Raw genomic sequence first — 23794 nt, forward strand, 5'->3', positions numbered from 1 at the left:
TGGGGCTGGACAGGCTCACTGAATTTAGCCCCGTGGAAGCTAAGCTTTTCATGGGAGATCTGGGGGATAAAAAAGTCTCCAAAATTTACCAAACGCTTGTCACTCATTGCTCCTCTTCCCTCCTGTCGTTGAAAGCCTCCTGGGAGACGGATATCGGCCCTTTGGATGAGGATGACTGGAGGGAGGCCCTGGAGTCCCCCCGTGGGGCTGCAATAGCTGTGCGACTCCGGTTTATACAGTTCAAATACCTGCATAGGGCCTATTACACCACAGAGAGTCTGTGGAAGGCTGGCCTCATTGCTACCCCAGAATGCCTGCGTTGTGGGACTGAGAGAGGTACACTGCTGCATACTGTGTGGTCGTGTGTGGGTCTGACCCGGTTCTGGAATGGGGTATGGAATTGCTTGTCAGAGGTACTGGGGTGGGACCTTCCTCGTACGCCCAGATTGGGTCTTCTGCATATCCTGGAACAAGTAGGTGGTAACATCTACAAGCGTCACCTCCTCCTGCTGGGCCTAGTTGTAGCTAAGCGGGATTTGGCAAGGGCATGGAAGAGCGACCGCGCCCCCCCACTTAGCGCCTGGAGGGCGGGCTTGGACTTTCTTATGGGGCTAGAATTGCCAGTGTTTGAGGCCAGGGGCTGCCCCCGGAAACATTACAAGATCTGGAAGCGGTGGGCGGATTACAGGGAGTTGACATTGGAGCCCCCATTGACCTGGATGAGGGACTGCCTACCGATGGTGACCTCGAGGCCTAGGAGGTTACAGGACGCCTATTTTGCTTTAACTGTATACTGCAGCTGATAGTGAACACGTGCACCGGGCTAGGGTGGGATAAGGGGTGGGTAGCGGGGGATTTTGGGGTTGTTGGCGGGGTGAAGGGGTGTGGGAGGGAGGGCGAGTTGAGCGTTTAGGCTGTACATGCATTCTGTTATATGTTGACCACTGACAGTGTCCTCCTGATTATGGAGAACTGTACATATGCTATGCCTAAACATTTAATAAACGCAGTTGTGAAAAAAAAAAATTAAAGAGGCCAGCACCGAGAGTGGCCCTGTTTTCGTACCCTCCTCGTCCAGGTCACCCATACAAAGTGAGAGCCTCTAACTCAGGTGACCCGTCGACATCAGCACCTGAGCCCCCCAGCCTGGGTTCGCATAGATCAACCATGTTCTTGTGCTCCGGAGACCCTCAAGTCCCCCTTTGGGTTCTGCAGAACGTGTCCCTAAGTCCTCCCTTGCAGCTTTTCTTTTGCAGCTCCCTTCCTATTGACTGTATCACATAGCGCTCGAGGCTACGAATGCGACCAGCACCTCTTCACACTCGAGGGCATGTAAAACTGAACTGCTGGTGGCTTCTTGGACCTAGTCTCTCAAGCACCTGAAGCCCTAGAAGGCATCCTCCAAAAACGTTTGCAGGTATATGTATGCAGTGTATAGGATAACATTACCACGTTCGAGGCTCATACCTCATAAACGTTATTCAACTATATTTTCTATCTATTGCTAAAATCTATAACTCTCAAAGTACTTACCTGGTTACGATTATCCTGGTGTCTAAAAATACATACAAATTTGTTATTTTTATAAATTGGTCTTGGATTTATTCATGAGTGTGAGTACCATTTATTGACGGTGTGTGTGTGCGCAACAAATGGCTAACACTCCCTCTGATAAGCCTAAGCTGCTTGCCACTCTACAGCAAATAGCACCTTGTATTATTACAGTGAGCCCAGTAAAATCAATACGGGTCGTCTGGATTTTCTGCATAGGGTACCCTTACATTGGTACACCTACATAAGAAAAAACGCTCATACATTGGTGCTTCGCGGTGAGATACAAGAATTTGCATTTGCTGTCTCACTCTGTAAATATGTAATTCCACAAAGAAATCAACACTCGACATTAGTTCATGTTTTGATTTTTTTCTAATTTGAAGTGTTAGGGCCTTGTGTCGTGTCCCTCAGTTCTTTTTGCATTAGAAATGTTGAAACTTGTTTCTAGTCCGTTAGACCTTAAAAGTCTATTTAGAATTCTTGTTGATCTTCTAAAAAGGTCCCAACTGTACTAAACGTGTCCGGCACCGATGATCTTGTTCAGGAGCTCAACCTGACCCCTCACGTGCATCTTAGTATGACGCATCGAAGGGACCTCTGCAAAACCAGTACAATAAAGACTGGCGCCAATCCCACAACCCCAAAGCTCCAGGAGCTCCTTGGATGCAGTCAGGCAGAAAAAGATCCTGACATTCCCGAAGAGGAAGGAGTCCGTGATGATGCTGCTACCAGCAATCATGAGGATAGCTCCCCTAAAAAGTCTACAGAGGATGAGGAAAACAATAGAAAACTCTGTCCTAAGCATGTACCTGGAGGTGAGCCAGGCCACTCCAGGCCCATAGAAGAACTAGACGATCAAGATTTGGCTTGCAAAAAACTTGAAAGGGCCTGGAGGAGGGGCTATTGTACCGTTGATAAAGCGAATTATAAATATAGTCTAAAACAGTACAAAGACTTATTGCTGGAAACAAAAGAATTTTTTTTCTAAGGAAATTCTTCAAGCCAAGTCCAACCCGAAAGAACTTTTTAAAACGGTGAAAAGGTTATCCTCTCCGCACACTACTAAAACTGTTAGTAGTCCGGAATTTTGTGACAATCTGGCCACTTTCTTTCAGCAAAAGGTGGAGGCAATATTTTCTGCATTTACTCCCTAGTTGAAAGGGTCAGAGCTCCGTCCAGTGAATCTTAGGATGATTTAAGCTCAGGATCTGCTTTTGATCATTTCACCCCACTAGGGCTTGAAGAAACTGTTAAATTGTTATCTTCTGCCCGCTCAGGGTGTCCTTCTGACCCTTGTCCGGTCCCAATACTCAAATTCATCTCTGAAGTGTTTTGCTCGGTTTTGAACCCTCTGATTAATAATATCTTCACTTTTGGGGTTTTTCAGACTGCTTGGAAGAAGGCTTCGATACTCCCCCTTCTAAAGAAGCCCACTTTGGATCCTATAGACTCCGGGAATTATCGGCCTATTTCGCGACTCCCCCTGCCTGCAAAAATCACTGAAAAGGCCATGAATGTACAGCTTCGTAGCTTTTTTCATGGCAATGACGTACTTGACCCAACCCAATATGGCTTCAGAGCTGACCATAGCACCGAATCGACCCTCATTAAATCCTGTGAGGAAGTAAGGGAGGCTTTGGACTGCAGGGGGAGGCTATTCTCATAATGTTAGATCTCTCAGCTGCCTTCGACACGGTCCAACATAAAGTTTTGATGGGCCGGTTGTCGGGGGCTGGGGTGCAAGGGGTGACTTGGAAACTCCTACCTTCATTTCTATCGGGGAGATCACAAACGGTCGATATAGATAATATAAAATCTCAGCCTTTTAGCCTTCCGTGTGGGGTGCCGCAGGGGTCGTCACTGAGCACTACGCTCTTTAATGTCTGTGACGCCACGGGCAGCCTTGATTAGATCGTATGGTTTTCAGTTGACCTCTTATGCTGACGACACTCCGATTGTACTATCCTTCAAGGACGGTCAGGTAAAAGAAACATATGCTCGTTTCCATGACTGCATCGGGGCTTTTGCAAACTGGATGTCGACAAATTGTTTGAAACTGAATTCCAATAAAACTGAGGTGATTGTATTCGGAAATAACCCTCATGTATGGACGCCAGATTGGTGGCCAGCAGATATGGGAAACCACCCCACTCCAAGCTCTAAAGTGAAAAACCTGGGTTTGATAGTGGATAATAAACTGACCTTTTGTGCTCACATCAGTTCAGTTGTCTCCGCCTGCTTCCTGATTCTGCGAGTCTTAAGGAAAATAAAACCCTATCTTTCAGATGACAATTTTAGGACGGTAGTCACAGTCCCTGTACTGTCACGACTTGACTATTGCAATAGCATATATCTGAATGCCCAGAAACAACTGCTTAGTAGGCTTCAGATAGTTCAAAATGCTGCGGCGAGACTACTGTCAGGTGTACCTAAATTTGTCTCAGTCCGAACAGAACTAACTCGGCTACATTGGCTCCCGGTGAAACAGAGGGTTTGTTTTAAGGCCCTCTGTATAGCCTACAAGCCCTCAATGGTATTGGCCCATACCACTTGAGGCAGAGGTTTAAATGGTATATCCCTGGCGCTTCGATCCCTGGGTGCTAAATTGGTCCAAACACCGACTTTTAAGAAAGCCGGCTGGGGTGGGAGGAGCTTCATCACCTGCACATCCAAGGCGTGGAACGAGTTGCCGTTCCACCTGAGGAATGCTGCTAATTTGTCCTCCTTCATAAGAGGCCTGAAGACCTGGCTTTTCTCTCTCTCTCATCTCATTGACGTATGTTTAGGCCTAGCCCAGCGCCAGGACACCCACGGGTAATCGTGCGCTTCTTATAAATTCCAATAACATAACAAATTCCAATAACAAGGGCGGTCTTTTTCAGCTTATGTTGGACCAGTTTGGCGGTGTCTCTCTGGGACTGTACCTGCTTCTCTCTGTCCTTCTCCTATCTCTCCCCTCTATAACACGACACTCTACGCCACTGTAAACTAATATGCACCAATACACTCTATGCCACTCCACTGCACGACAAGCCAATGCCCCCTACACACTACTCTTTGCCAGTCCACTACACTCTGCACCCACATAGCACAATACGCTACTCTACAACATTTCCAGAATAATTTACTCTAATCCATTCTTCCTCAGTGTACTCTACGCCCCTCTACTCCGCTCTATAATAATACACCCTGCATCACTGCACTCTATTGCATAGCTACACTCCGACACTGCACTCTGCGCTGTGCTAAATTGCTGTGCACTCTACGCCACTGCACCATGCTACTCTGCACCACTCTACACCATTCTACTATGCAACATAGATAAAATATACTCGCAAAGCCAATAGCTCTTGCTTAGGCAAAAATATTGCCTTTGAAAATGCCTTATTAAATTCTGAAGGGGATACGGGAATACAAATTAAATAGGATGAAAACCAAGAATACTTTACTTAGTAATGTACAAATAATTTTAAAAAAGACAATTTTCACACATTACCGTTTGCACACTTTATAGTTTTATCAGGAAAGCTGCATGTTCGTTCGAAAGTCTGTAGCCAATACAATGCAAAATGTCGATCCATAAAGGGAGACAACCATCTCAACGCAAGTGTTTACATCGCATGCCATCACAACGCATGCAACGTTACAACGCGTGCGTTCACTACGCACGCCATTACATCGCATGCGCTTTGACAACTCATGCTTTTAGAGCGCATGGGATGTAATGGACGGGTCGTGCGCCGGGACACAGACAACGGGGAGACAACACTGGGACCACGACGAGAGACAGGTAAGGACGACGCTGGACTCGTAGTGTTTTAGGGTTTAGGGTAGTTGATTGGCAGTGCAGTGGGGGGTAGTGTTTCAGGCTTTAGGGATTAGGGTTTAGGGCTTAGGGTTGCGGAAGTAGTATACAGTAGTGTTTTAGGCATTAGGGTTTAGGGTTTAAGGATTAGGGCTTAGGGTTTATAGTAGTGTAGGGTATTGTTTTTGGCTTTAGGTCTTAGGGTTTTTTTATTTTGTTTTTTTATATATTTTATTTGTACATTTTCAGTGTAACAAAAACAAAGTAAATGCATGCAAATTCATAGCATTGGCATGGCAAAAATACAATTAACAATTGAGTTGATGTTAGTTAATAATATATAGTTCGGTTGTACAGGCAGCTACAATCCGGACAGTAATTAAGAAATAGAGAAATGCATTTCATGACCGTATAGGACTAGGCACATCAAATAATATACAGTATCTCAGACAGTAGTTACAGTCCGCAGATGAGCAATGAGGGGACCCCAGATATTACGTGGTTTCGATGACGAGGGCAATTCCTCTGCATAACATGTGAACTGGTCCCGACAGTATCTCCTGTCCTGCAACCATAGTTTAGTGGTAGGCGCAGGTCTGCCCCCCCAACACAGAGAGACTCTGTGTTTGGCCATTAGTAATGCTATAGCCACAAACCTCCTGTGAGACGCCTTAAGAGTGGTAACCAGGCCCAACAGGCATAGTTGGGGAGTACAAGCTGTGGGCAACCCCACCATCAAGGGTAGAATGTGTGTGACTGACCTCCAATATGAATTCACCGTTGCGCATTCCCAGGCTAAGTGAAGAAAGTCCGCATTAATCGCCCCACATCGCCTGCAATTGTCAGCTTCACGCAGACCATATTTAAATAGTTGCGCCAGTGTATAATATAATTGATGTAAATATTTAAAGTGCACCAGTCGTAAGTTAGCATTAGCTGTCAACTGCCCAGTCAGCCGGCAACATCCAACCCACTCATCATCTGAGACAGGGTCTGGTAAAACCGCGTTCCATTTGGTTAGTGCAGTCATGCTTAGTGCGACTTCCTCCCTTTGCGATGCCTGATACAGTTTTGTGACCAGTTTGGCTCGTGATGTGGTAGAATACAAGAGCTGTAGAGCGTCTAGTACAGGCGGCTCTGTAGGAAGTTGCGGATACAGCGCACGCATAGCAGAGCGCAGCCTAGTGTATATAAACAGCTGCATGGCAGTGATGCAGCCACAGTCGCCGAAGCTATAAATTGGCCACCAGGGAACACATCCTCCATTTTTGTCGTAACCATGTCTTTAAGGATCTTTAGGGCACCAGGCTCTGCAGTTTCTGTGCCCGTTTTCCAAGTTCCTGCCAGGCTTTGGCTGTAGTTAGAACAGTATCAAACTCCCCTTTGTCAAATACTGTTTATTTATTCACTGTCATGGCCTTGAGTGGTATTTGCTGCACAGCGCCCGCCTCCACCGCAACATGAAGGATTCTGCGCCGGGACGCTCCTTTGCTGGAGTATCTGCGCGCATAATAAATTAATATAACATAACATAACATAACATAACGTAATGCGCCTGTGCGCAAAGATAGTATAGATGGAAATTGGGCGACGTGAATCCCCCTTGATTGTAAGGGAGCGTGACTGTCTCCCATTGAAGCTGAGGTTTCTTACCTCCCCATGCCAGTGTAATTAATAGGGAGCGAAGCGTTTTAAAAAAAATGTCGCGTTCGTTGGGCAGGGATATTTAAAAATAAATACAGAAAGCGCAGAAGGATTACCATCTTCATTAGCGCTATGCGATCTGCAAAAAATAGGGGTAACTTGGTCCAACGAGCCACCTGCCCTTCGAGTCGCGTGATTGCTGTGCCATAATTGGATTGTATGACCACCTGCGGGTCTCTATGGAGCCAAATTCCCAAGTATTTGACAGTGTCAGTACACCATTCTAAAGGATAGTCCAGGTCGAATTGTGGTGTGCAGTCCGTGAGAGGCAAGATGACTGATTTAGACCAATTTATTCCTAAGCCCGAAAACCACTTAACCCGGATATATTCCCTGATGAGTGGCGCCAGGTGTATAGCAGGATCCCGAACGTACAGCACCATGTCGTCCGCATACATAGAGACTGCTAGTGGGCGTTGGAGAAAACGTAATGCGGCTTGGGCATAGGCTGCCTCAGGATACAAGCTAGCGGCTCAAGTATGAGTGCATATAGCAAGGGTGAAAGTGGACAGCACTGCCGTGTGCCGAGGGTTTAGGGTTAATAGTAGTATAGGGTACGGTTTATGGGGTTAGGGCTTACGGTTAATAGTGTAGGGTACTGTTTTTGGCTTTCGGGGTTAGGTCTTAGGGTTGAGGTCGTAGTGTAGGGTCGTTTTATAGGCTTCAGTGTTTAGGGCTTAGGGTTGAGGGTAGTGTCAGGGAGTCGTAGAGTGTTTGGTAGGTTGCTATATTAGTGTTCCGGGGGCCGTTAGGGAGAATTTTGCGATGTAATAGAATGCGTGGTATTGGTGTGCGTTGGGAAGGTATTTTGCATGCATGTGAAGGTGAAATGCGGTGTAATGGTTTGCATGGGGAATGCATGTGATGTAACGGTACATGCAATGTAAAAAATGCGATCTAATGGCATGCGTTGTTTTGATTTGCGTTGTATGAACATACATCCGTCTATAAATAACAGACCAGTATAACACCATGCCTTATATTTATGTAAAGTAGGAGTTTTTAAATATAAACAGAGAAACATCCCACCCCGTCTAATTGCCAGTTCAATTAGTAAAGTAAAAAACAAACAAATCACGGTGATATGCACCATACATGTGTGCTAGATATTAATTATACTTTCAAATCAAACCATTTTTCATTTTTTAATATTTATTTTCCAATGCTAAAATTGCACATTTAAAGATACTTTTGTATGTGTGAATAAAGAAAACTGCAGCCAGTGAATTATAGTCTCTGACTAGGATCACGCAATTTGAAAAAGGTTTCTGGTTCAGGCACATTACAGTTATGTTCAATAGATTTTCAATATGTCACAAAATAACGTCCCCTTTGGACACAAGCCCTTGATGCCCTTGTGTATTGGGATACATTAAAGCATTGGACTATACAACGTCTCCAATTCAAAGATATTCTTACAAAATTGGAGTATGATTTACATAAGTCGGACCAAAGTATCCCGTTCTATATTTTTTAACCCATGTGTTGTTTTGTTCCCATTTTCTGACTATTATCTGCATGTATTATATTAGGATATATTGTTCATCCCTTTTTATTGTGAATTTTTAATGGTATAATAAATTGTATACTTTTTATAATTTCTGACTATTTCTACATCATCTTGTTTGCTGCCTAGAATGAAAGTACGAATTGGCTAGTGTGTGGTATAGATGCAAGTTTCCTTGTCTGCTTAGAATTGGTCCAAAGGGGACGTTATTTTGTGACATATTGTCTTTTGGAACCCTACCCCTTTGGCGTTTAGGGTCCCTCTCTTTAATTAGAGACAATAGATTTCCAAGTCAATAGTCTTGTAGGTTAGGTGACATTTTTTAGATTCGTCAAAGCCTGCACAGATGTTATGCTTTAATCTAACATTTTTTCAATATGCATTTTACAGATTATGGAACCACCACCAGTAATCATAAACTTACATATTTATGGATATGAAAATATAAATGAGGATACAGTTATATTAACTACACAACTAGTCCACCGTGAACCTTTTCATTCAATGAATGCCAAGACTCAGCTTATTAAGGACTGGCTGAACATTACTGCCACTCAAGAAGACTTTGGGGATGCTTTAATAGAACATATGCCAATCATATGTCAAGTTATGTTTTGTAATGGATACATTATTGAGTTTTTACAAAATTGTTATGGAATATAAATACTAATGTAACATATTACTTAAGCATTTTTACTTTATTACCTAAATAAAAATTGTCAAAATGCGATATGCTCCTACTTTGAATTCCACAAAATAAAAATTAAAATGCTGGGAAAAAAACCTTGTTAAATGCATACTATTTTACAATTCAACACATCACATTAACACAGTAACAGCAAAAAATGCACAAAACATATCTTGACCTATTCCAACACAACATAATATATATATCTGTTCAAACTTTTTAAAGTTTACTTTCTTACCCCAAAACAATAAAAAAATAACAAGCAACAGTTTCACGTTACCGTTATGACATAAGTCTCTGTCCTGGTCAAAGGGTTGCCTGCTCCCCCACCTTTACCTAAAGTACTGACCATTATTTCAGTGAGGGGCTTCTGGCCCACTAGTAGTAGTAAAGGAAGGTTTGGACACAGCAGCAAGTGTGAGTACCAGCAAACTCTAACAACAAGACCAGGTTGTGCAGGTCAGCAGCTCACACATCTCCGTCTAAACCGCTTTTCAATTTATTTTTTATTTTTTTAATATATTTGAAGCTCAACTCTAACCTACGGAGTTAAAGTGGGCACTTTAAAAACACATTTCAAATTATTACACTGCTAATTATGCAATACAGAGTGACACCTTCAACAATACAAGCCTCCTACAGGTCATAGAAAGAGGTTGGTAAATACTAGCAACAAATATTATGGCCCGCGGGGAGGTTTGTACTCTGTTAAAACATAGTTCCTCCTAAAAAGACAATGCAACGCGCCAAATATGTAGCCCAAAAGCATGCCTACGGGTCACCACCCTCTACAATCATCGGCATACAGTCAAATACAGATGGTATACACAGGCTTCAGAATAATTCCAATTGTAATCACTGAAAAAACTAAAGAAAGTTTTGCCCTGTCCTACAAACTTTCATGCATGCCTTGTCTTTTTAACTATAAAATAAAATCATTTATTGTCCTTATCACTTCCTTCTCTTCAGTTTGTTCACACCCTTTTCCATGGCCCACTCGATAAACACTTCTCCCTCCTTTCTCCAAAACTACTAGTCAAGCTCTATACAAACATTTTTAACACACCATAACCACTAATTTTACTCCTCACTCAATTTTGATTCCTGGCAAAATGGAACATATCTATAATTTAGCAGGAAATGTAATAGGCAAAAATTCAGAGTTCCAGTACCCAAATTAAAACCCATAAATCAAGCAAACAAAAACACACAATGTGCATATGACAATAAAATTGCATCGCAAAAAATTAAGTATAAACCACATTTACCAATCTTAAAAACACAAACAAATGCATAACATTTCAAACACCACGTGGCACTGCTTCCATAATGTGGCCACAAGGCTTTGAAAAACAATTATTAAATAAAGCCTTCAGCCAAATGATCACAAACATAAGTCAACATTACAATTGTTAAATATAGCATGACACATCAAAACAATTGCCATTGAAGAAATGCTAACCACACTAGCAACAGCAGTTACTTTTCAAATCCCATACCAAAACACTCACTAAATTCTATAAAAACCACAAATCAAAAGGCATTGTATCATCAATACATCCAACAAATAAAAGCATTCTTAAACACTCACACTTTTTTTTCTTTTTTTTCTTTTCGTAGAGTTTTATATAGCGCGAACTAGACCCGAACCGAATCAGGTATCAGAGCGCTTTACATAGCACAAGTTACGTTTTTTTTACATGAGGACACACACTTTCATTTTTAGGCATGGGGAGATTAAGTGATTTGCCCAGAATCACAGGAGGTTTTTGGCGGCGTTACCGAGACTCGAACCCAGATCCCCAGGTCCGAGGTCGAGCGCCTTAGCCGTTAGGCCAACTCCTCTCCCTTACTTTAACACAAAGCAAGTAAAAACAAACCACACAATATGCATATAACAATAAACATACAGTGTATCAATTAAGTATAAAAAAATAAAAAAAATCGATCTTAACATCAAACAATTGCTTAACTTAACATTTTTAAAGGCCACGTGGCACTGCTTCCATAATACGGCCACAAGGCCTTGAGAAGAACTTAATAAACAAAGCCTACAGCTCAATTATCACAAACTTAAGCCAACACTACTATTGTTAAACACAGCATGGCACATTAAAACAATAACAATTAAGGAAATACTAACCGCACTAGAAACTGCAGTTACTTTTTAAATTCTATAACAAAATATTCAATGCAGACTGGAAAAAACGCAGATAATTTAATTTAAAACACAAGCATTTGCATAGCCAATAGGTCTCGCCTTTGGGACCTTATGTGTTTAGCCAGAACTTTGGGCTATGTTGTAGAGCATTGTGGCTGTTGTGCATCATGTTGAAAAGTTATAATATAAGCATTTTTTTTACCTCCAGGGGAGGGGCGCTGTGATCTCACCGAGGGGAGGCTGTGGGTCTGTGCTCGCCACAGGGAGGAGAGCTGTGGTGAGCCTGAGAGTGGAGGGGGCACTGTGCTCACCGGACTGAGGGGAGCTGTGGTGGGCCGGCTGAGGTAGTATGTGTGTGTCTGGGGGGCAGTGGGGGTCCATGAATTACCTGTGAACTCACTGAGATAATCTGTGCTCTCCACAGTGAGAAGAGCTGTGGAGAGCCGGCTGAGGGAGCCGTGTATGTATTTGGAGGGGTGGGTGGCAGGCTGAATCCCCTGTGATCTCTCTGAGGGAGCAATGCTCACTGCACTCGGGGGAGCTGTGGGGCTCACCGTTAGGACCGAGCTGAACATAGAGAGCAAAGCTGTGGGGTCGTGATGGCGCAGTGAGGATGGCAACCTGTCCGACCGGGCTCTCTTAGGCCACTACTGGGCTCTGGTAGTTTCATCACGGTAAACCGGGACACGTGGTGGTGAGCTCACTAATAAAGACACTCGGGTGAGCTCACGTGGGATGGGGGGAAATAATTGGTGAAACCTGTGCTGGGTTCGTTGAGTGAATCTTTGAGAAGAAACGCCCCAAAGTGACCTCCAGAGCTGCTCCTTACTGAGCCCCATGAACCGTGCACCTCACACTTTTTTCGCCCTCACACTGCGGAGCTCCGTGTCCCGGACATAATAACCACACCTCCATTGTCATTGCGTGCGACATGGAAACAGATCACAACACAGACGCCGTCCCTCCGTCCCCACCCTTCATGGCGCAGCTTGCTGCCCATGTAGGCAAGCACTTTAGTGCCTCGCCTAGGGGTGGCAAGCACTTTACAAATGTTGCAATTTAATACAACACATCAATAGGTATTAAGCAGCTCTGGTCTGGCTGTGGGCATTTTCCTGCCCTGCGTGGGGGGCTGTGCGACTGCTGAGCTCCCCGAGGGAGGCTGCTAGGCGCTGTTGGTCACAAGGCGTGAAGCTACTCTAGGGTGTTCTCATAATGTGCTGGGCACATGGGCTCATGCAGCGGTGCTGTGGGTGGTTACAGAGAAGTGTTGTGTGACTACTGAGCTCACCGAGGGAGGCTGCTATCCGCTGCGGTCACAAGGTGTGACTGTGAAATTGCTCTGGGCTGCGGGGGTGTTCTTGTGATGTGCTAGGCTCATGGGGTCATGCCTCAGTTCTCGGCGCACTTAGCGGTGCTATGTGTGGTTACTCAGAAGTGCTGTGTGACTGCTGAGCCCACTGAGGGTGGCTGCTAGGTGCTGTTTGGGTCACAAGGTGGGGCGCCCATGCATAACCTGCAACAGCGTGTGTGCTGAGAATTCAAGGACTCTTGAGGCCGCAGCCAGGGAAAGGCAATTATGCCCATAAGCATAAACATGAAACGGGACGCCGTGGTAGGCGCCGTGGTGGGCTGCACAAACATACATGGAACCAGGTCGGCGGCAAAAGTGAAAGCGCCGCATTTAAAGTGCACCAGGGCCAGGGCGACCGCCATCTGTTTCCTATTAACGGCCGCGATAATTGGAAACAGATGGCGCTGCTGCTAGCTCCCAAGCTCCCTAGGCCAGGGGAGAGAGAAGGCGGGATATTCACCCGCCTTTGGCCAATAGCATGCTATCTTTCTTAGAAAGATGCATGCAAAGGCCAATAGTGGGTCTTGAAAAAAAATCACATGCACAAGCGTGATTTTAGAGTTTAAAGTCCTTACTAAAAGCCTCGCAGAGCAGCGCATGCACGCTGGCTCAGGCGAGACCTAATGAGGCACCATAGCATATCATAACGTACATTTGTAAAGTGCACATTCACCAGTAGGCATCTTGGTGCTAAATAACACATGCTTATTGTTACCCAACTCAGTGGTACTCATGTTATCGACCTCCGATGGATGAAAGGCTGAGTGGACCGCTGGGATTTTAACCTGTGACCATGATGTCAAACACATGCCCCTTCAGTGGGCACATTAATCCACTGAGCCACCAGACCTAATATCATTACATAAAACCAATAAAAGCTTTCATAAACAGTCACACAGGAAAGGCAGGTAACCATCTATGCTCCTCTCCTTCGACTCATTCCAAACATAAAAAACATACATAACCTTAGCTTACATCACACAATTTTTCCACCTTCACCAAACCCACAGAATTCTCTCTGCTGCAGATCACTTTAACCTCCGAAATCAATGGGAAACTAACATGCTGGTCCCAACCTTGCAACAAACAAAAAGTAAAAATAAAATACAACCCACAGTAACAACAGTAGTTACTTCGGAGTCGCCATCTCCCCACACTTCAAGTTAGTCAAAAAGAAAGCATAAGAAGCAGCACCATGGGTCTCGAAGTCGTTCTTCAACAGGTGGTTCACCGAGGTTGGCGTCTCTGGATCCGAAACCTCAGGAAGATAGAAGTTGTCACTGACTCAATCTCCGAGGTTGTCTCCGGTTTCGTCCCCGATACTGAGGCTGATGACTCCGTCCCCGGATCTGAGGCCAATGACTCCCACCGAACTGCCTGTACTGGAGTTGGATTGGGAGCTTCCTCCACAACACTCTGCGGCAGTTCCCTCGAACCAGGATCCTGAGTATCCGGCTTTCCTGGCTCATAGATCTGATCCTTCCTCATTTCTGACTGCTATGTTTAGCATTTTTACGAGGGCTTTGACTCCATCTGGTGCGCCAGGACTGTGACTCCATATGCCCATGACTCTGGTGGCTTGGCCTCTGCCAGCTGGACCGAGACTGCCGATGCCTTTGCCACGACTTTAAGGGCGTGACTCTTTGGCGCCACTTGAACCCTCTCTGGTGCTATCTGGATCTGAACCGACACCGTTGTCCACAATCAACTTCTCCAACTCTACCGCATTCTGAACCACCTTCAGCTCAGTACAGCTTCTAGCACTGCCGCCAAAGATCAGATCCCATAGGGAAGATCAGAAGTTTCTGGAGGAAGATAGTTAACGAGAGGAGTATGAGGGTATTAAAGAAAGAGAAATTATAAGATTGGATCCAGACTTTGAGAGTTTAGAAGAGGCCAGTGGTCTGGATACCTCCCCTGAGTGGTAGTTATCTCCTAGAGGTTTGGCACCTTCTGAGGTCACTTCTGATCACTCGGTGATAAGAAAATCTGCAGATATATTGGACTTGCCTCTCCCTTCTGCAGAATAGAATGCAACACACTGACAGAAGTGCTTCATTCCACTGCTTCTTCAGAGTCGCCGTTACTCTTTAATGAAGTTTTGAAGGAGCCCATACTTGAGATCCTTCTTTGCCTCTCCTCGTGCCCTCCGCTCCGTCTCCCTCTCAGGGCAGACCTCTCACAATCGCTAGGGCAGGTTCTACGCCCCCCACCTCCAGAGCCAGCACCTTCATGTCTGTAGAATGAACACGCAGCCTGAGCTCTTTCTCTCTACCACCTGACGGGTTGGACATTTTTTTATCGGCCAGAAATCACTTCACCAAGCCGGGCTATGCTGGCAGATGGGAGAAATTCGTTAAATGTTGTGGAGAGAAGTCAATTGACCATTTGAAAGCCCATTTATCAGATATTGCAAGGTTGCACTGTTGTATCTGTTAAAGTGTATCTATCTGCCATATCGGCATTTCTTCGTTTGCCGGATCAGCCTTCATTTTTTAAGTCCCCTATAGTCAAGGGTCTCACTAATAAGTTTGCTACCACTCAGTTTATAAGGCCTCCGAGGGATCTTAATATTGCGTTTCTTTTGGGTTCTCCTTTTGAGCCCTTGCATAGTTGCCTGCTGCAGCTCCTTCAAAACTATATTTTTAGTTGCTAAACAGAGAATTCAACAAATTCATACTGTGCATGAAAACTTTTGAATAAAGGGCAAGTGCCTAAATCTTGAAATATAAACTCTGTCCCCTAGCTCCACCCAAAGCGTTCTTAGCATCATAAAAAGTTTTAAATCCAGTTTTTAAATAGATTTCTTTTTAAGTTGCCTTACATTACCGGTTACATTAAACGCATCAGTTTGTCACATTGTCACAATTTGTGTATGGTCGTAAACTCCTTCGGATCCGGATGTACTTCTAAACTTTAACCCCTTCAGTGCTGGCCACGTTCAGCGGATGTCGCGTGCACTACCTCGGTAGTGCTGCGCACGTCCGTTGAATGTTCCGGCCCCGCCCGCGCAATAGAAAGTTCCACGCCAGCGCGGAACGTTCGGCGCAGCGGAGGGGTTAAAAGAGCATTCTCCATTTTGTAACATTAGCATTCAGCCGTTATAAGCACTATATAAATACTTATAACTTACCACATGGCATTCCACACCAACCATTGGCAAAGCCAAAAGAGCTCGCCTATACGAGATCTATTGGCTGTCGGTGTTTTTTAGCCATGTTACACAGCAGTGCAGCATAGCCGAAAGTTGATGTTTAAAAAAAATAAAATCTATAACTCCGTCAACGCTGACTCACTTAAAGCTTTTTTTTTTTTACTTTACTTTCGGCCATTTGCAACGTAGCTAAAAAACATTGGCAAAGCCAGTACATCTTGCATAGGCATGATCTATAGGCTTTGCCAATGCTTGTATTAATTTTGACCTTTATGAATGAAAAACACCAAACATGTCTATAGAAGGATGTAACTCTTTGCAGGTGTAATTCAGTTTTAGTCAAACTTTCTTTTATTAAATGCATTAATATTTGGCCCCTTTTGTAGTAAGTGACAATTTATTACAGATTGTTTTGTCAAAAGTAGAAACAGGCTGACCACAATAAAATTACTCTTGTGTGACAACTGTCCACGACAGAGAAAGGAGGTGATAGACAGGTTGAAACAGGGAGAGAGAGAAAGAGAAGGAGAGGAGAGAGAAGGAACTAGGGGACAACGGGAGGGGTGGGAGAGAAAGAGGGACAAATAGGAAGAGGAGTTAGAGGAAAGATAAATCAAATAGAGAGATGGCTGAGACATGCAGAGATATGCATAGAGAAAATGGTGTGATTGGATGAGACAAGGATCAGGCTGGACAAAAGGGGGGAGGGAGTAAAAAAAGAGATAATGGACAGAAGACGAAAGGTAAAAAAAGAGGAGGGAAATGCAAAAACAGGAAGAAATGCTATGGGAGAAGTGAGACAATAAGAAAGGAGACACAGGAAAGGTTAGAAGAGAGAAAAGGGGAGACAAGATGGAAGATGAGGGAGAAAAACCAAAAGCTAGAGGAAATCTGCGTGAATTGTGATTTCCATTGGGTGTTCTGTGGGAGATCCCTTTACAGAGACAACCAGAGGTGGGTCTCCCGTGGGAAACTTCTATTATTCGATACCTTGGGATTAAAATAACTATAGATGCGGAGTTAACTACCCTAAATATCTTCGCAGGGTTCTAGAAGGCCTGAAACCTTTGGTAAACATTTGGAATATTCTTCGGTTTTGCCGGATGGGTAAGATAGCTCTGGTCAAGATGATTATTTTACCTCAAAGTTTTTATATCTCCCAGGGTTTTATAACATCCCTGGAAGGTTTTTGTTGAATTACATATACTGATTGTAGAGTCATGGGCCACCGGAAGGAAGGAAGGAAGCAGGCAGGCCTGGCCAAGCTCAAACGGACCTTGAAGAATGGGGGAATAGAGGTGTCTTGCATGGAGCTCTATTATGTGGCCGCCCAGTTGCAACATGTGGGACAGGACGAAGAAGACAACTGGGAGAAACGGTTATTAGCGGGCATATAGAAGGAAGCCCTGCCAGAGCTCATGATGATGGGGGCTGGTGTCCCTAGCTCAGTGCCGTATGTGCTTGTGCAGGTGTGCCTGATTTGGGAACGGGTAGTCAGGCGAGTACTGCGACATGCACCTTATGTGCCGGGTATGTGTATCTGGACTTTGCGTCCTTTCGCGAAGATCGCGCAATTATTGTCCATTGATAAATGGAGGGCCCGGAGTTGCAAGACCTATATTCCAATGAGAAATGTGTCGCTGGAGCAGTGGCCACATTTAACTTTTGGGCCGGGGCAGTTCTTGCAGTTCGCCAAGATTGCGGCTACTGCAAGAGGGATTTGTCCAACATTCCCAGAGGTACGACCGGAGTCACAGAGGCTAGTTACCCTGCTTAATATGGCTAGTGGAAGGAAGTTGATCCCCCACGATTACAGGGCACTGCGGGAGGATTTTCCGGCGCATACCCTGACCGTACAGGGTAGATGGCAGGCAGCCCTGTGAAACCCTTTAATGGATAAGGATTGGGGGCTTGTTTACAAAGAGGTGAAATGGATCTCCACAAACACTCGGTTCAGATTAAAACAGTAGAATATTGTGCTCCAGGTGTACTTTTATACTAAATCGCTACATGCTATTTACCCAGGGTGGGCGGTGTCCTGTCCGTGTTGTTTAACGACTGGAGCAGATTTTCTACACATGGCCCGGGGTGCCCCATAAGTGATGATTACTGGCAGACAGTTGTTACTAGACTGAACGGGGCCACCGGATGGACCATCACCAAAGATATTAGGCAGTGCTTGCTTGGTCTGGTTTCTGTATGAAAAAGAAAAAAACGTAGTCGGAAATTCATACTACTAAGGTTGGTGCTAGCCAAGCGTAGGCTGGTAATCCCGTGGCTCTTTCGTAACCTGTTGCTGTTGGAGGACTGGCAGAGAGTAATGGCAGAGTGGGTAACAGTGGAGGAAAGTCATATGCGGAGGGTACGCTGAGACAATAAGTTGGCAGATGATTTGCAGGCCTGGGCAGCAATGCTCGCTGAGTTGATAGGTTTGCCATGACCATGACAGTCACAACAAAACTAAGCTGGCATAGTAGAGGTATAACAGTTACGACACTCTTTCGCTGGCAGTTGGGGGGGCATGGGAAATGGTGGTTGGAAAGGAAGAGGATGTCTGGAAGGCTTTGAGTTTTTAACAGTATATTGTATGCGTCTTCTCTTTACATAGACTTAGTTGTCATCAAAAGACATAGTGTATCTTGTCCGATGCTAATTTTATTGTGAAGCAAAGGGGTGGGAGGATTGGGTTTTGTGTTACGACCACTGTTGTAAATCTATGTCAATGCCAATAAAAATTAATACTACCTTAACCCCTTCCCTGCGGGGCTTTTCACCTCCTGTGCGGGGGGGGGGGGGGAGAAGGGCCGCGCGAGGCGCCGCCGTGCTGGTGACGAGCTCAGCTCGTCATGAGGCACAACGGAGCTGCACTTATGACGAGCTGAGCTTGTCACGGCCACACCTTTTTTTTCGAACGTTCAGCACAGCGGGGAAATTATCCCCGCGTGCGAACGTTCCAAGGGCCGTAACGAGCTCAGCTCGTCAAGAGTGCAGCTCAACCGTGCCTCATGACGAGCTGAGCTCGTCATTAGCACGCAACGGGTTAAAGAAGTGTCAAGGCAGATCATCCACATTCTGGTGACTCCGTAAGTAGACCTTTTCGCAACACAAGAACGCAAAATGCCAAAGCTTTGCATCCAGGTTCTACCACCCAGAGTCACTAGGGAATGCCCTGTCAATAAAAAATGGTCCGGGATATTTGCTCTAGTCTTTCCACATATTCCAATGATACCGAAGGTGATCCAGAAGTGCAGACAGGAACAAGTCACCTTGATATTCTCACAATGTGCTCCACAGACAGGGTTCTCAGACCTCATGGAAATATCCCAAGGGCAGTAAATCTCACTCCCGGCACACCGAGTCCTGTTAACGTTACAGGAGGGATAATGTTACAGGAGGGAAAGTTGTGGCACCTGGAACCAAACATCCTCAACCTGGCAGCATGACTCCTGAGGACTAGAATTTGGACAGCTCAAGTTGCCAAGAAAGGGCGAAGGATATTCTAAAGGAAGCAAGGTGACTAACAACAAAGAAATGTTACAGCACTAATTGAAAGAGATTCCAGCTATGGTGTAACAGCCCTAGAAAACTCAGGCAGGACGCAAGAGGTCACGATCATTAGACAAACTGCTCTCCTAAGCCTCTATTAGAGTCCACTTAGAACCAATTGTAGCATACACGAATGGCAACTTGGGTTGAAGTTTCTTCACCACACCAGTGGTGAAGCGCTTCCTCGAAGAAGTAAAGAAAGTAGCACCCCCCCGCCCCCCAAGAAATGTGCTAATGCCTACATGGAACTTAAGTGTAGAACTCACCCTTCAGACCAATACGGGATGCACAACGGTGGTTTCTATCCTTCAAAACCACATTCCTCATTTATATGACCTCGCTAAGAAGAGTAATTGAGTTGCAATCACTCACCACTCAAGACCCATTCTTATGGGTACGTAGAGACAAAGTAGTTATGAAAACAAACCCAAATTTGATACCAAAAGTGGTATTAGAATTCTATGTTATCCAGCCTTTTTTCAACAGCCTAAAATACAGGAGCGAGCTTGGCACAAGCTTGATGTCCGAAGTGCAATTATGTACTAATTACAGTCCCCAAAGGAACGGTTACAAGATGGATTTTACAAACAATACAATATTGTCACAAGAAGGGGGTAAGTAACACTTGCAGAAAAGCCAAAGGCGCTTTCAACCGTGAAAAAAGGGGCAACACATGCCTTATTAGGCAGTATAGCATTAGAGAGCATATATGCAGCTGTCACATGGTCATTGGTACATACTTTCACAAAACACTACTGTGTGGACTTTCAGATCAACAGGGAAGTATAAGTGGGGCTGAGTACTGAAACATTTCTTTGCAAACACACACTCTAAAGAACCCAACCAACCCACATAAAGAAGAAACGCTCTGTAATGGATGCACAGCATGTGAATCCAGAAAAAATTCAGGATGCCTAACGGGCAAAGGGTAGGATTAGTTTTGCAGCTTGAAATGTTTTCTAGATTCACATGCGACCCACCAACCTCCACCAGTACAGGCGTATTTACAAACTCAACTCATGAAAATACTGACAAAGAGGAAGGAAAAAAGGATCTTAACACGGCGACTTAGTCGAGGGATTTCCAGGGTGTACTTCTAACGTCACATGAGGAGGAGTTTAAACCCAATTGGTCGACTCCCACGGAAAAAAAGAGAGAAAAGAGGCATCTGATAGAGACATCTAGCCGCAGATTCCTTACCTTTGAACTTCCAGGCGTCAGGCTAGATCTGGAAGATTTTTCTTACCAGTACCCCTGCGTGCAGGCAGGTGGCGTAAGTTGACTCCGCTTGACGTCGGTGTCATGTTCTTCATCGTTATGACGTCCGCGTTGTCAATATAACCAGCACTCTACCGCGTGATGTCCGTTCTTTCCGCGCCAGCCAGTGCCAATCCGTTGAAGAGAGCAACCCCCTGTCATTGTTTGACAGACCTTTTTTGACTTTTGTCAACTTCTTTTAGTGTGTAGGATGTCAAGTAAGAAGACCTCGGGGTTATAGCCGTGCGGTGCCTGTCATCGTACCATGCCAGTCACAGACCCCCCACTTAGTGTGTCTCTGGCGCCTGGAGCGCGACCACGACTGAGTCGTGCTCCGACTGCCATGCCATGATACCAAAGGCTTTTAAGGCACTGGTCCCTAAAGCTGCTCGCAATCCCGGCATCCGGCACCCTGGCAGTCACCTCATTGGTGTCGATCCTGGTCTCGGTTGAGAGGAAGGTCCAAGCCCCACTCCGTTGAATCAAAGTCCTCTTCATCGAAGTCCGGTAAAAGGCACCACAAAAAGCACAAGTAGTCGAAGCGTGCTTCGACTTCACCCTGCCGTCTCATGACGCAGCGGAGGAACCTCGGCGTTCAAGGACCCGCTCCGCGGAGCAGTTGCCTTGGTTGGCTCTGCATTTCCCTGCCTTTCCGTGTCCAGGAGCGACCCCCCCCCCCAACCCTACTCCACCCCCCCCCCCCCAAACCCTCCTCCCCCCCCCCCCCCCCCCCCTCAGCTTAAGGAGTTCTATGATCTATGACAGCATGTGCGCCATATTTGGGCGGCCTGACCCGGCCGGTGCACCTTCAGGCCCCACCGGCTCAGATGATGGAGGAGTGGCACCCCCGCCTGCGACTCTGGCCCAGGTGCCACAGCCTTAGAATGAACGCAGGTCCAGACTGGCGCGGGTCACACCTCTGCAGCGACCTTCCTCTGCGCCGCCAGCTCCCGCCGGCGGAGCCTCCCTGATCCTCATTCCCGACGACACAGACTATGGAGGAGGGGGCATCATTTGCTATGGTGGTGCGTAAGGCTGCTGAGGGCCTGGACCTACAGCTCCCTACTGTAGCAGTCAAGATCACGTCTTGACAGAGGTCCTGCAGCCTGGGGTTTCCAGCTCGGTACCCTTACTGACTTTTAATGAGACCTTAACGGATGTCCTTCTGGGCACCTGGTCCAAACCCAGCACAGGGGATCCTGTGAATAGAACGATTGGCCAAAGCCATCGCTCTGCTCCGGGTGACCCAGTTTTCCTCAACGCTCACCCCACCCCACCCCACAAAACCTGGTGGTCCAGGCTTGCACTTCCTGTGGCGCGTTCCCTTCCGCACCACCGAACAGGGAATCAAGAGACTGGAGATTTTTGGAAAGAACAGTTTTTCACCTGCCAGTCTGGTATTGCAGTCGGTGAATACTGTGTGCCTTTTGGGCCGTTATTCCCATTCGATATGGGAACACGGTTCCGCAGATGCTGCCTAGGGTCTCGGAGGAGGACCGGGCTCAACTCGCCCAAGCTATATACGACAGGAGAGATGCAGCAAAGTTATCCATCAGATGTGACTTGGACAAGACAGACTTGCTGGACAGAGCGATTTCCACAACGGTGGCCGTACGTCGTCATGCCTGGCTGAGAAAATCTGTTTTTCAGGGGATGTCCAAGCTAACCTCATTGACATGCCTTTCGATGGCTTCCATCTCTTCAGAGATTAAACAGATGCCTCCCTTGAGTGTTTCTTGGACTCCCAGCCACAGCCAAGTCCCTGGGTCTCACCACAACTTCCCGTCCCACATCTACTTTTCGCTCCTTTCGTGGCTGCGGAAGGGGCTACCAACCGCGCCAACCCTATTCCGGCCAGCAGGCGCCAAAAGTTTAGCAACCTCTGCGGGCTGTGGACGCGGTTCACCGCCACCCGTGGGTCGTGAAACCAGAAGTTGAGCCAAACCACGACCCCTTTCACCACCACAAAACCTTTCTGGTCCGATACCCCAAGATCATTCACATCCAGTCGGTGGCAGAGTACGCCATCATCCCCACCACTGGCAGAACATCACATCGGACAGATGGGTGTTGCAACTGGTCCGAAGGGTCTACTCTCTCCCAGTCGAGATTACCCCTCCGTCTATGCCACCGGTGTACGATCGGCTGACTGAGGACCACTTTGCTCTGTTCTGCAAGGAAGTCAAGACTGTCTTGGCCAAGGGAGCTATAGAGAGGGTACCCAGCCAGAAATAGGCTGCAGTTGTTATTCCCACTATTATCTGGTGCCAAAGAAGGACGCAGGCCTTCGCCCTATCCTAGACCTCAGAGCACTCAACTACTTCCTCAAAAAGGAGAAGTTCAAGATGCTCACCCAAGCTCAGGTTCTGCCTGCCCTGGACCCGTCCTGCCAGCTCATCATCACTACCTGCGGTTTGCGGTGGGCCGTGAGCACTTTCAATTTGCCGTGCTCCCCTTCGGCCTCACCAGCGCCCCTCGAGTGTTCACAGAGGTGATGGCAGTGGTCGCGGCTCATCTGCGGGTTTCAGGCTTCTCCTATCACGGCGACTGGTTGTTGGAGGTGGGCTCGTCCGAAACAGTTGTCTCCCACATCCAGACTACGGCAAACCTCCTGCATTCGCTGGGATTCAATATCAACGTGCCGCAGTCACACCTGACCTCCTCTCAGATGTTCCCTTTCATTGGAGCAGTTCTGGACTTGGTGCAGTTTCAGGCTTATTCTCCTGAACGGCGAGTCCAGGATATTCAGGCTATGATACCGATGTATCAGCCTCTATCCTGGATTTAGGAGAGATTGACTCTGAGGCTGTTAGGCCTCATGGCCTCCTGCCTCCTGCTAGTGAACCATACACGTTGGCACATGCGGGCTCTGAAATGCCAATGGGCACAGCATAGAGGAAATCTCACCGACCTGGTTCAGATTTCGGAGGGCACTGCGTAAGACCTGCAGTGTTAGCTAACAGACGACGATTGGATCAAGGGCAGACCCCTCTCCCTTCCACACCCAGATCCCACAGTAGTGACAGATGCGCGTTCCTTCTTGGATGGGGTGGCAATCTGGGGG

General features: G+C 46.2%; 1 protein-coding gene across 4 annotated transcripts in view; it reads left to right on the forward strand.

The window, feature by feature from the left end:
• LOC144762134 (cullin-9-like) overlaps positions 1–23794 on the forward strand; it is a 518599-nt gene that overhangs the window by 480982 nt on the left and 13823 nt on the right. For 2 of the 4 annotated variants that reach the window (XM_078647280.1, XM_078647279.1), the window contains one exon: positions 8961–9353. The exons of the other annotated variants lie outside the window; for them this stretch is intronic. In XM_078647280.1, the coding sequence (XP_078503406.1) occupies positions 8961–9233 (273 nt within the window). In that variant the 3' untranslated portion in view covers positions 9234–9353. Of the gene's footprint in view, positions 1–8960; positions 9354–23794 lie in introns of those variants that run through there. 4 annotated transcript variants of the gene reach the window in all.

This window comes from Lissotriton helveticus, chromosome 6 (genome assembly GCF_964261635.1).
Source record: "Lissotriton helveticus chromosome 6, aLisHel1.1, whole genome shotgun sequence".
Classification (NCBI taxonomy): Eukaryota; Metazoa; Chordata; class Amphibia; order Caudata; family Salamandridae; genus Lissotriton; species Lissotriton helveticus.